Consider the following 13,950-nt stretch of genomic DNA (forward strand, 5'->3'; position numbering starts at 1 on the left):
TTGGAAATAATAAACATTCACTTAAAATGTAATGAACATTCTCTTTTAATTCCAAAACCTAAACTAACTAGTAATTACAGAGTATCACTTAGAAGCAATTAGAAAATCTAGACGATATTCTTAACTATTATTCTTTCGGCCAAATCTGATTTCTTAAAGACTGAAAGTAATTATTATATTCAATATCATATTGAAGAATCTCAGCTCCCATAAATAAACATTGCCAAGTTTTTACATACTTTCTTAAGAAAGTAATGAATATGAATACGCTTCTAAATTTGAGGCCAGTGAAAATTTATTTTGTTGTGTCAGTGAGTAAGATTTGAGCAGTAAACGTAGGAAGATTCATGAAATGATCAAAATTCTGGACAATGCACATTGCACAAAATTAATAGTATGAAATACACTATTTACAAAGAACTAAGCATCAAATGTGTGATTAACTGAACACACAGTAGACCTTATTTTTTTTTTTTTTTACTTTCTATAAAACATCTGCTTAGGAAAAACCTAGACTTGGAAATAATACAAATGCAGAGACCATTCAAAGACTGGATTTTTAAAATGTAATCTTTCTTAGAAAAAAAGATGCTGCCAAATGTCAGGGATTGAATGTATTTTTAACGTTTTGAGCACAGCATGTCACAATAAAACAAATGTCAGCCATCTGACTTGGGTAGTACTTTCCAAGTTTATGACTGTTGGGAGAGGACAAAATAGCGAGGTTGCTAAAGGTAAAGCGTTCTGTTCTGAGGGCCTTTAGCCTTTCTCCTTTTGATCTTCCTCTTTAATCCGTAGGTGGTCTGATGGGTGGAGACCTCACGTCCGGTGCAGGCACCAGCGCAGGTAAGCTGGGCTTCTGTGCTCAGGACACAGCCTCGCTCAGAGCGCTCCCACAGGCGGGTTGCAGGACTAAGTCTTCTGAACAGATAAAAGTTGAGAAGTCTGTGAGAGGCACGGAAAAATGACCCCAAGAGTTTCTAAAGCACTTTTCTGAAGCAGGAGTGGTTAAATAGTAACTTAGAAGAAACCCATTTGTTAACTAGGACCTTCCTTAAAGCCGGGCGCCGTGGCTCACACCTGTAACCTCCAGCACTCTGGGAGGCCAAGGCGGGTGGATTGCCGGAGGTCAGGAGTCCAGACCAGCCTGAGCCAGAGCAAGACCCGTCTCTATAACTAGCCAGGTGTTGTGGCAGGCACTTGTAGTCTCAGCTGAGGAGGCTGAGGCAAGAGAATAGCTTGAGCTTAAGAGTTAGGTTGCTTTGAGCTGTGACACTACAGCACTCTTCCGAAGGCAACAGAGTGAAACTCTTGTCTCAAAAAAAAATAAAAATAAAAATCCTAGAACCTTCCTTAAATAAAACTTCTCTGGTCAGCAGAGAATTGAGGGCTTAGATTAGCTCAACATAATCCTAGATACTATCCCTGGACACAAGAGTACTTCAGATACTGTTTTTATTAATTATGTGTCGTTAAATGTGAAACCCAAAGATGTACTGAATTCCTGCACATTTCTGAAGGAGAGTATGTAAAGAAAAGGAGAGATCAAGATTACAATCAAGGGTTACTAAAACAAGACCATATTCAGCATTAAAATGAGTTCTTAGAGAACACAATGAACCCCCCCCAAAGACCCTTAATACATCTCAACTCTTACGCTGTGACCAACTGTCTCCTAGTCACATTTCTGAGTTCCATATTAATTCATAATATTGTGATTATTAAGATATTTATGTCATTTTTAATGCAGAGGCAAGACAGCACAATACTTTTAAATGCCATTGCAGTTCACTATTGGCATAACAAGTAACTATGGTAATTTCTGCAGCTGGAACAGGCTATGCTTCAAAACAGGAGGCGAGCTTGAGTGACAGGAGGTTATGTTTGAAATGTCAAAAAAATTCAAGTTTATTGAAATATCCTTGGATAGCCTAATTAAAATGTTTTGCCACAGTCAAATATGATAGCCTTCTAATTGTACGAAAAAAAGATAAAGAAAATTGGTATAAAAACAGTTTTAGAAATACATCCATTTGGGGTTAGTGTTTCTAGCTTCTGATGTTGGCACTTCACTAATTCAATGAGTAATGAAGAAAAGTCTTAGAACTGCCCATTGAATCAACACACAGGGTGAATAGTACTGGCTTCTATTTTATGTATCTTTTGAAAATGAGGTAGAGTCTAATTAGTAAGTAAACTCAAAGTAGTATTTTTCTGGAAACTGAAATGAAAGGCTCATTTTTTTTCCCTCAGAAAAAAAAAAGAAAACCACTTTGTGGTCTGTAGCCTCAGAATTAGGCAACCAGATCAAATCCAGACCAGAGTTTCTTGGATTCAAGTCTCTGCCAAACACTATGGTTAGAGAGAGTGGTGGGGACTAAGAATCGGTGTTCACAAAGACCGTGACATAAGACCAAGATGTGATGATGTTTTATCCAATATCTCACTGCACCAGTTTGCTTGCTATTAGAGTACATTTAGTAGTGGTTCTAAAGTCATTAAATGTAGTTTAAAAAAATAAGAGGAGGAAAACCTGGGTGGAAGTGGCTTCTTATTACTGCTTAACGGCTAGAATGCTCTACAATCCTGCTGAGTTGTAATGGTCGTCCAGGAATAGAGAAGACTCTCAATCTTGTATGCATAAACATTTACTATATATAGACGATAGCATCACTGAACTAACAAAATCTTAGAGAGCTTAGCAACTTCATCCTCGTATCTCAGGACCTTTGCCAAAGTCATGAGAATCTTCTAACTCAAAAATAGAAGGAAACAAAAAGAAAGGCACTCAGTTGGTCCACCCTGACGGTAAGAAATATTGTACCTTGATTGTATCTTGCAGCCAGGAGCATGTAGTCTTCACAGCTTTTGTATATGGTTGTGAAAGAGTTGCTTACCCATTTTTTAAAAATAGAGGAAGCCCTCTCTAACTCTTGTCCCAAGGAACACCTGTTGTAGATGTCACTTGGTCCTGAGCTCAGCTGTCATGTCCTGCCCGTCAACTCAGCTGTCTTCCCCTTCTGTCTTACCTGGCCTGTATCATATGTCAAAACTGAGTATACCTGTGCTGATCTCAGAGAATCACCTAACACCAGGGGGAAAACAGGCCAGCCAGAATGTCTCTGCATTTCAGAAAAGAAAACTAAAGCAAAATGGCCAAAAGATACCTTCCAAATTTTGAATCTTGTTGAAATTCAAGATCTCAGATAAAGGTAGAAACCCTGATGCCAAGTGGCAAGATTGCAATCAGGTTAAGTCCTTTTTAGCCTTTGTAGTTTTTTTTAAAATCCAGTTATTTTTGACTTGTTAGAAGGGGGGACTGACTGTCTTGTGAGGAAAGGAAGTAAATTTGATTGGTTGCATGCCTGTAAAAACCAATAGACCAAAAAGGTAAGCATTCAGCTCAGCTTGATGGTAAAGTCTCGCTCCTGCCTGGTCCCTGAGCCATCCCTCTCCCTCATCTCACCATTTAGTGGGTCACCAAGTCTTCACCAGCTCTGCCTCCACAGGGTTTCCCAGATCTGCCCTTCTCTCGTCACTTTCAACCCACTGTTCTAGTTCAGACTCATACAAACGCTCCAGAACTGTTTCTAGGGGTTCTTAATTTATCTCCCTGCTTCCAGTTGCATCCACTTCCAATCTCCCCAGGACTCAGGTCTTTCTCAATTGTAGGGCATCATTCACATTCTGCAAATACAGCCAAACCGTGGTTTCCCAACTCTTTGAGAATTACTGTGAGGCTCTTATCTCTGGTTTTTCCCTACTTTGCAGCCTTAACCTTCTTCCCTTCTGCCACTGCCAGAAAGAACCTGCTCTCCACCTCCACTGACAGCAAACATTTAAATTGTTCTTACTATATGCTTTATAGAAAGGAACTCACTCATTCTCATAACAGTCCTACAAAGTAGCTATTCAGATCATACCCATTCTGTAGATAGGAAAAACTGAGGCACAAGGAAGTTAAGTCATCACCCAAAGTAGAAGCAAGCAGTGTGGCGTCAGAGTGTGTGCTACGCTCTCCGTGTCTACTACACTACACTCCCACTTTCCAAACAATGTCAAGGCAAGTCACCTTTACCTCTGCATTCCTAGCACTTCCCCTCTTTGTGCCACTGAGCACTCCTGATCATCCCTCTGAATTTAGATCAGCCACTCAGGAAACCCTCTCCTGACTCTTTCATAACCCTCTCTGCCTGAGTTTGCACATCTCACTGCACTGTGACTGCGGTGTCTGGGCATTCAGCTCTCCAGGGACAAACTGTATCTGACTCAATTTGCATTCCCAGCTTAGCATGTCAGAGTGAGCACACAGCACATATTCAGCAAATGTTTGTTAGTTGAAGAACAGAGAAGTTGATCTAGACATAAAGTTTTAATAAATTTTAAAATCTTTGTAAAGCAGGAATAATATTTCAAAGCTGTGTCATTTTTAATTTCAAAAAGATATAATACCCTTGATGTGGAATTCACAAAAATAATGTCTAATTAACTATTTGGTTAAATAGCTGAGTACCTTTGACCAATAAAGCAAAGTTTTACTAACTTCCCTAATATTCTTAAAGGAAAACCTAAAGAGCTGACATTCAGCAGTAAATGAAATGTGGGTTGACCTCTTAAAGCAATGAGCCTTTTGTCATCACTTAAATTGAAATAACTTTTACAGATGAAGGCAAAAGGTAATAAAAAAAAAAGTAACAGGATGCCATGGTACTCTCAGGGTAAGAGAAATTTATAGCAAGTCATTAAACACTTTAGTAATAGTGGTGTTTCTAGGTTTCAGTTGACAGTTACTCATCCACTCCTGAGTTCTTCCCTCTCAACAACCAAAATGGAAAGTCACTGCTTTTAGAATGACTTTTTGCCATGCCTCTGTACATCAAAGCCTTTTACATGCTGCTCTGAGTGGATATTGATGATTGCAAGATCAAGTTCAGCTGAGTTTTTGTAATCATTACATTTAATGGAAATGATCATTATTAGCCCAGTAGAGCACTGTACTGGATTATTCACTGTCCTAGAAGGTTTTCACTTTGATAACATGGTTGCCTTTTATTGGGTAGAAAGGACCAGTATGCTCCAGGATTTACTGATTTATGATTGAGATCAAAAAAAAAAAAAAGAAGAAAGAGAGAGGGAAAAAAAGAAAAGTCTTTAGGAATCCCTTTGAAAATTTAAGAGAATTTTACAGTCCACATAGCTATTTGACAAAAAGGCAAGGAGATTTATGTATATTGGTTAATAATTTTAATTGGCATTTATTGTAAATTAGATATAATTTTATATAAAAAGAAACTAACAGCTGTGTCCTTATTTTGATTGGTAATTGTTTACTATTTTATGCATTTGGTTGTCAAGCATTGTCACTTCTGGAATGCTTAATTTCTGTCAGCTAAATACATGAGAACTGGATGGTGACAGTGTACTGCTGAGGGTGAATACTGAGTGGTGAGTGGGGGCCTTGCTTTGCACACTCTGGAGAGGCTCCAGCTCGCAAGGCTGGGTCATCACTTAGCATCTTTAAACTTAGTACTATCCTTGGGGTTAAAACACAAAATCTTTACAATTCATTTACACATAGTGTTGTATGATCTCATAAAACTTCAGTTACATATTTTTTGTAATTTAGCACTGAAAAAGAAAAAATCAGCATATTACAAAATAGAACTAGGTGGGAAGAGGAAAGATAACACAGTGCTTCATTTTTCTGTACCATTGTTTTTCAATATTTCTCAAAAATTTCTTGGCTGACTTCCTTAACAGCAAAAGACTTCTCTGCAATTCTTACTCGATGATTTAAAATATCCATAAAGCAGTTTAAAATTTAGTCTAAAAAAACTGGCTTCAACAACTTTCATTGTTTTGTTGTTGTTGCCTAACATAAATACAGAGCGCAATATTCAAGAAAGGGAAAAAGGTACCTCACCTAATCACTCTCAAAAACAAAACTAATTATTAATATAAAGATATAATTTTACGTTACCTTTATAAAATATTATTAGGCAGAAAATGAAAAAAATCTAGGTCAATAGTTGAATTTTGTTTTGAAAGTATTATTCTGGTAGTTTGAAAAAAAGTCTGAATTTTACCTTGGGAGTTCACTCAACACATTAGATCCAACAACATTACCTTATTATTATCATCATCTATGAAATTAAGTAATGATGATATTTTTAACTCAAACTGAGGTTGTCAAGATTTATTTAGGGACAAATATACTTAGTCCTCTAACTGGTTGATCTACAACGTGAGATAAGTAGCCCCTGTCGAGAGAATCAGTGCCCACGCCCCGTGTACAGAACTCGGCAAATTATAGATAAATCAGGACCCTGGCACACTCTCTGGAGGCTGATGGCAAAGTAGCAAGACAGCTGGGCCGAAGAGAAGACAAATGAAAAATGTTACAGGTTAAATCAGGATGTAAAGTCTGCCTTAATGCTTAAAGGAGCTTGATTTCCAGAGGGAAAAAGAAAAATGTAAAGTATAACTACCAAGCGAGTGTTTCAGCAGACTTCAGACCCTTTATTTATTGTGATTTCTGAGCTCGTAAACTGTATCCTTTTTATCCCCCATGCTTCTAGTATATTCGGTAAAGCAGGGTGAAAACCAGTCTCTTTTCTCATAACCCATTGACTTAGGAGTGTGATTCATAATAAAACTTCAGCTATTCCTAATATTAAATTCCAGCAGTTAATATTTTCACTCAAAATTTAGTTTCACTAAAATACTAGTTTGGCTCAAAATTTGTCTTTTTCTCTCACAGGAGTCTTTTTTCCTGCTATGTTATTGGGTTCTCTCTTCCCTATTTTGGGCATCACCAGAAGGTTTTATTTGGAGATAACAAGGAAAGGAAAGCTTTTTTCATAATCATCGGTGATGTGACATTGTGCGTCAGTGGACTACATATGCCGATAGAGGGATGTGGTTAAAAAACCCCCCTTTTGGAAATCAGTTTTATACTTACCAGGGACTTTTCTCACTCAGGGCTTCAAGGCTGTCTGTCAGCCAAGAGTAAAACTTGCTGTTTTTAGACAAACCTTTGCCAATCACTTCAATTTGTAGTAGACTTAAATAGTACATTTCAGTTGAATTTCATACAGTCTCATATTTGAAAGATTATTGGCTACATTAAACTAAAGGAAACTAACTGTATTGTACCAAAAACTTGAATAAATAGTTTCAACATATAATCTACAGATGTGTCCATAGGGTGCTAAGGATTCATTGGGTTTATTTACTATTACTCCGTTTCAATTGTTTTAGCTGAACTCTGTATTTAAATGTTAACTGTTTTGCTAGACACTCTGCATTCCCGTCATGATTTTTTCAACCTCCAGTTGCGGCAAAGAACTGATTGCTTTGTATTTGAAGTATAAGGGAGAAACATAGATTATTATAGCAGTAACAGCAGACGTAAAGCTGTAGCCAATTTACACAGGCAAACATCATGACATTAACTTACATAACAGTCATGAAAAGGGAATCTTTAGTTAGGGCTCTAATATTAAGCAACTCAGTGACGACCATGAAACCATGGAGCCAAATTGTTCCTCAAACAGTAATTTGGGAAAATAATCCAGAGGCAGATATCCAGAATAGTAATATCCATAATCAAGGAAAGTACACGCTATACAGTTATTTTAGGGATGGCATCATTGCCCTTGACGAGTCTGTGAATTCCCAATTTGCAGGATTGTTGTGAGACAGTAAGTGAAATAAATGGTGCAAAGTTTCTAGCATAGTTTCTGCTCCCGACTAAGTGCTTGTTAATAAACATGAGCTATCATTGGTATTATAAATTATCTGTACCCTTGATTTTCTAGACAAAAAATGTACATTGAGTTTTAGGCAGTTTTAGTGATGTTTGTTAAATGTGCACAGGATGAATGGCAGGCTGTCAGGCTTCAGGGAGATGTCCAGTGAGGGCCTCCCAACCTCAGGGGGAGGAGTACAATGGAGAGGTTACTAAAGCTGAGGCAGGGAGGTACAGGGCGGGTAGCACATCTTACTTGGAACACGGTGAACTTCTGATGTGTTCACAGCACTTGTGTAAATGTTAAAACCACAAGTAATTATTCTTTCTCTCTTCCATCACATTCTCTCTAATTTATACTGTCTCAATATTTTTGTTTATAAAAATGACTAGAAGAATGAGCGATTGTGTCAATAATGAAGACACCTCCTCATTTTTTGCAGACAGCCCCAAAATCTCAGGAAGTGAACAATTAAATGAGTCATAAATCTGTCATTCAGAGTTAAGTGGGATTTTTGTAAGATAGCATGGTTCAATATCATCTTTATGATGTGATTAAAAACTGTCCCTTCTGTAAATCAGTATCAAAAGCGGAATGATATTTTGAGTGCCTTTTTGCACTGGAAACACCAGACTGTCAATTTCTTCCTTATTTGCAAAGGCAAGGATACACGCTGAGTCTCAGACATCTGGCTTTTGTAATACTGTAGTGGAGGCAGTCCACATTTTGGATTCAAATCAAAGCTCTCCCACTTGCTGACAGGGTGAGCTCAGCCTAGTCACAGAAACTCCCTAAGCCTCAGTTTCCTCTTCTGTCAAAAGATGGGATGATAAGATCTGACCGCATTACCACGAGGACAAATGAGAGAGTGGTTTGCCATCACAGAGGACTCTCACTGTTTGGAAAAACAACTCAGTCATAAGTAAAAATTCTTTACTTCTGCCTCACGACCCAGAGCTTATAGCATGTGCTGTGTGTTCAAAGTTCAGTATCCAGTTAGCAGCTAGACTGTTAATTTCACAAAAGATCACAAAACAAAGTATAGTTCAAGAAATGTCGAGGACAAGCAAGCTGGATATGAAATCCCTGAAGTTCTGGTCCGGCCTCAGAGGACAGGGTCAGGCAGAAGACACAGGTCTCTTTTTAGAATGTCTGCTGCCCCTGCACTGGTTGGTACAGCCAAGAATAGTCTGGGCTTTGGTATATTCTTGGGTATTTTTCTAAGAATATACCACAGAAGATGCTAAGATTTCACAGGAGTTTCTTCATGGTCTGACATTATGCATTCTTATATAATTTCCCTAAGAAACCCCCAGAAAGAGTGGAGATTTGATTTTGCGTGTAAAAATCTGCAATCAAGATTCCTTAGCAAGATAAGAATCAGAAATCTGGTTTGTGTCCCATTCTATGTTAGGCGTAATGAAACTTTCATCATTCCCAGATTTCTGATCCCCCAAATATTTTGTGGTTGCCTTTTCTCTTAATGCCATTCTGTGGAAAAGATCTTTTTCCCCTCAAAAAAAGAAAAGAAAAATTACTGTCATTCACAACAGCTGAATAACTTATAGTTCCTAGGGCTTCGCAAAGGGTTTCAGGCATTCAAGGCAGAGTGAGTACAGAACTGCAGTCTACATGTTCATATTTTTCCACTAAAATTTTTTATGAGTGTCACTTTCAGTAGAGGGTTAGATGAGCAACTTTACGTATACAATTTCAAGTAATTTTCTGTGAAAAGATATATTTTCATTTGGGATTTAAAAAAAAAAAAAAAACAGCCTGGGGGGAGGTGCCTGTGGCTCAAAGGAGTAGGGCGCCGGCCCTATATGCTGGAGGTGGTGAGTTCAAACCCAGCCCTGGCCAAAAACTGCAAAAAAAAAAAAACAGAAAGAAAAAAACAGCTGAAATTGGAAACTTCCAATGTTAACACTTTCAAAAGTCAAGTCTAAAATTAATTGATGGCAGTATTATTATATTTGTGACATCACCTGTATAACAAGACAGTATACTGAAAATATTTTCAAATTTATTCTAATAAAAACGAAAGTGGGTAAAACGTTTCATTGAAGTAAAAGCAGGAAATCAGTAGGTCAAAGGCACTGCTATATGCTCAGCTGAATGCTTTCCTATTGCAGTTTGCTCCAGATTCCCCAAATCAGATACAGATAGCAAAATCACCTAAACAAAACCTTGTTTTCTACTTCTATATCTCAGAAGTTGTTTTCCAGATAACAACTAAGAGAGAATACCATAAAATGCTAGACATTTGCTCTCATGTTGAATGGTTCTGACAGAAGCTGGTCTCAATTTATTTATTCATCCTTACCCTCTGAGACCATTACAAGGGAGAAGCTTATTGACTAAAATATTACAAAATCTACTTTTAAAAGCATATTTAATCATCCACTCAAAATAGCACACTGAATGTTAAACAGCTGCTCTGGTGTTCAGTTTAGCTAAACCCAATATTTCCTATTTGTAAATATTTGTCCAGAAGGAGACCAGAAATATGGTTTGGAACATCACCATTCTGTGCCTCTTTATGTGAGTCCGGCGTCTTCTGAACCAGAACTACTATTTATGATACCCAAGCTGACCATAGACTGTGTCCCTCAAACTTCCACATCACCTCTGGCTTAGGACAAGCTTTGAGTTTTCTGTCCTGAGTCTCCTCTCTTCCTTAGTACCCCTGTAATTTTAGAATGAGACTTGACATAGAAGGGCTTTCAAAATCCCAGAACGAGACTGATCTTCAAAGAGCAGTGTAGTGTCGTACTTCAGATCACAAACTCTGGATATACTGCTTGGGTTCAAATTATGGCCACCAGTTGGCACGTGTTTGACATTGAGCAAGTCACTGGACCCCTTTGTTCTTCCGTTTTCTCATTATGGGGGTACTACAAATACTTCACAGGGTTGTCCTTGTGAGGATTAAAGGCATTTTATATCCGTGTGTCATATGAAACACATATATTAACAGTTGCTACGTGCCTGGAACTCTTCATTTTTTTTTTTTTTTTAGACAGTCTTAATATGTCACCCTCAGTAGAGTGCTGTGGCATCACAGCTCACAGTAATCTTAAACTCTTGGGCTTAAGCGAGTCTCTTGCCTCAGCCTCCCAAGTAGGTGGGACTACAGGCGCATGCCATGACGCCCTGCTATTTTGTTATTGTTGTTATTGTTGTTTAGCAGGCCCGGGCCGGGTTCAAACCCACCAGCCCCAGTGTACATGGCCGACGCCCTAACCACTGAGCTACAGGCACCAAGCCTGGAACTCTTTTTAATGATTTGAATATCACTAGTAATCACATTGTGCAATGTATGTGCTGTTATTAATAATTTTGCGTGGTCGTGTTGTCAGTGGCTGCCTCAGATGAGTATCTGAGAGTCTCTGATCCAGATTACTTATATGCTTCTCTAATACTAAGGAAATAATTATTTATATTGAGAAAACTAAGGCTCAGTGGTGCTGAAGGAACTCGAATGGAGACCATGATTAGAACCTGGATTTATCTGTTTTAACCTCCTTTGTCCTCAACTCCTGACTGCCTTGTAAAGCTCTTCATCGCTGCTGCCCCATTCAGACCTTCTCTCAGGGGTCTTCAGCATCAGCCTAACCCCCTTTAATCCCTCCACTGCTCCTATGGTCATTTTTCTAGCCCACAGCGTTAAGAAAGCTAACCACTCAGAAGCTAACTTTGTCCATTTTCTAAAGTTTGGTAAAAGTTCTACAGTATAAAGTTAACATGACTGAAGGGTACGTGTTAGCCAACCCTACTTTTCTAACTGTTGAAAACTGCACACTCTACAAGGCCCAGTGTTTGATCTTCATTGATACGCTCCCTCCTCCTCAAACACAGCCACAACTCTTCTCCTTCTGAGAAGTCTCTTTCTGACCCATCTGTTAAATTCTATTCACTCTAAATTGCCACACTCCCACCATTCTTCTTCCTAGGATATCATGTGGCCCATCTTTTGGTGAAAAGTTCTTTATGAGTAAATTATTGTTGAAATTTATCTTAATGGAGAGACAGCCTATGGCAACAAATGATCTGTCCATGTGGAAGAAAATATTTTAGTCTTGTGAAAGTTTCCATTTTCATTAGGAAGAATTTCCTCCTTATCTGATTCTGCCCCTTGCAGTTACTAAGGTAATTGCTGTGAAATGATTAACAGGTGCAACAAGTAGAAAAGAAGCTTCAATTAACTCTATATAAACAAATTTAGAGGGTGAGCTCCTGATGTGATTTCTCCACTTTCATATGATATGGTTTCTTGAAAAGTCGTTTGTCTCAATGATATACTTGGTCATTAGTTTGCAATCTTTATCTAAAATAGCAAATTTTCTCAAGCACTGTAAAAAGGAAAGACTGTCTGTGTTTGAATTTAGCAAGTTACTCATTACGTTTTCAATTCTCACCTAATAGTCCCTCAGTAACTTACTTTTTAATGCTATTCCTGAATAATTCCTAATTTTTCTAGCATGTTCTGTATATCTATTTCCTTAGTATTTAAAATATTTAAAGAACTAGTACTTCGTATAATATTTCTGCCTCTAATTGCAGCAGGCATTAGAGGAAGGTAAGTCCAGTGTGGGCCGAAGTTGTCTGAAAGTCATCTTGAAAGAGTTGGCACTTCAACTAGTCCTTAAAAGGTGAATTTGAATTAGCCCCCAGAGGAAACACTGCCAGTTGCTGAACTGCTAGACCAAAGACGTAGGCATATTCAGAGGACCATAGGCCTGACTGTGGCCACTGGAAACTGGGTTAGGTAGAGTCCACTATTAACGGTCCTGAGAGCCAGTCAGGGTACTGACCCATCTGTGTTCAGCATTAGTACATGAAAAAGCAGCATGCCGGCAGTGGTACCCCAGAAAGCTGTCCCTGGGTCTGTGAAGATCAGACAGATGCACAGACGTCTGTGGACAGCTTTAAGGAACTCACCCCTTCTGAAGCCCCTCTTAAGGTCTCATGAAGATCCCTTCAGCCAGAAACCAGAGGCCCAGACGGGGAGTTGATGAAAGACTTAGTCAAATGGGGATGAAAGCCAGAACTAGAATAGTAGCAGTAGACACAGGAACAGGAAGAAGAATTAACAAGATTTGGTATCACATTGGATATGGGTGTGGAAGGAGAGGAGGCCCTGGCCAAGGATGACAGTTTGGGAACTCAATAAAAGGTTATGCCAATGAAAGAGCTAGCCATGGTGCGTAAGGCCTGGTTTCTGTTTGGCACTTACTTGTTTTCACATGCTTGTATTTGTAATTAAAGTCCTGGAGAAAGGGGGCAGGAGTGAAAAAACTTACAATGCATAAACATCCAAATAGAAGAAAGTTCCAGAACTTTGGGCTCAAGGAGAGCTACATGCTCAATTGAGCTCTGTGAGACAAGGCAAAACGCCTTCCTCCTAATATCGTTAGCCAGGAGTATGTTCTTTGAATTTACAACTTCTTAAAATAGTAGTCAATAAAAAAAAAAAAAAAAATGCAGCGAATGTTTGCAAGTTAACTGGGGAGAAAAAAAAATTTTTTTCCTAACACCACATTTCAAGTCCTGTATATTTACACTAATTTTAATATGAGTGTTTAAAAAAATGTAGCCAGTAGAGATAGATTCTCTTATTCTTTATACAAGTTGTATCATGAATGGCTTAAATTAGATTTTTTTTTATAAAACAATATTTTTAATCAAATGAAATTGTCAAACACGACTGACTTTAAAGTTGGTCTGTACTTCATTTTCTTATAATCTATAATCAGGAGATCCATTCACTCCTGCTTTATAATTTTTGTGCTTTTAAGTGGTCAGGGGAATGTGACATCGACATACAGTCACTTCTAAATCCATAGTGCTCCAGGCAGAAAGTACTTTTTAAACGTAACATGAATAAAGGCTGAATCTGTTTATTAGAAGGTGGTTAAGAGATGGTGTTTCCCACCTCCTGGACCCCTGAACTTAAATGAGACCATTCTCTTTGGTGAATTTATCTTCAGGTGGGACGAGAAATGCCTGAACACAGGCCACAGCATTCAAAGCAGGGAGGAGGCTGTGGTTTCCCGGCCCGTTTAAATGCAGGCTCTTCTTAGCAGTAAACCACACGCATGTATTCATCACTGATTTTCAAATGATAGGTTTCTATATCACTGGTTTAGGATCCACAGTCTTGCATTCCTGAATCTATATTATGCCAGAAGAATAACAA

At 38.4% G+C, this 13,950-nt stretch overlaps 1 protein-coding gene across 21 annotated transcripts in view; it reads left to right on the forward strand.

Annotated features, from left to right (window-relative positions):
* Nucleotides 1-13,950, forward strand: part of MEF2C (myocyte enhancer factor 2C) — a 172,302-nt gene that overhangs the window by 141,571 nt on the left and 16,781 nt on the right. For all 21 annotated transcript variants that reach the window (XM_053586873.1, XM_053586798.1, XM_053586760.1 and 18 more), the window contains one exon: nucleotides 799-846. In XM_053586873.1, the coding sequence (XP_053442848.1) occupies nucleotides 799-846 (48 nt within the window). The remainder of the gene's footprint in view (nucleotides 1-798; nucleotides 847-13,950) is intronic.

This window comes from Nycticebus coucang, chromosome 1 (assembly GCF_027406575.1).
Source record: "Nycticebus coucang isolate mNycCou1 chromosome 1, mNycCou1.pri, whole genome shotgun sequence".
Lineage (NCBI taxonomy): Eukaryota > Metazoa > Chordata > Mammalia > Primates > Lorisidae > Nycticebus > Nycticebus coucang.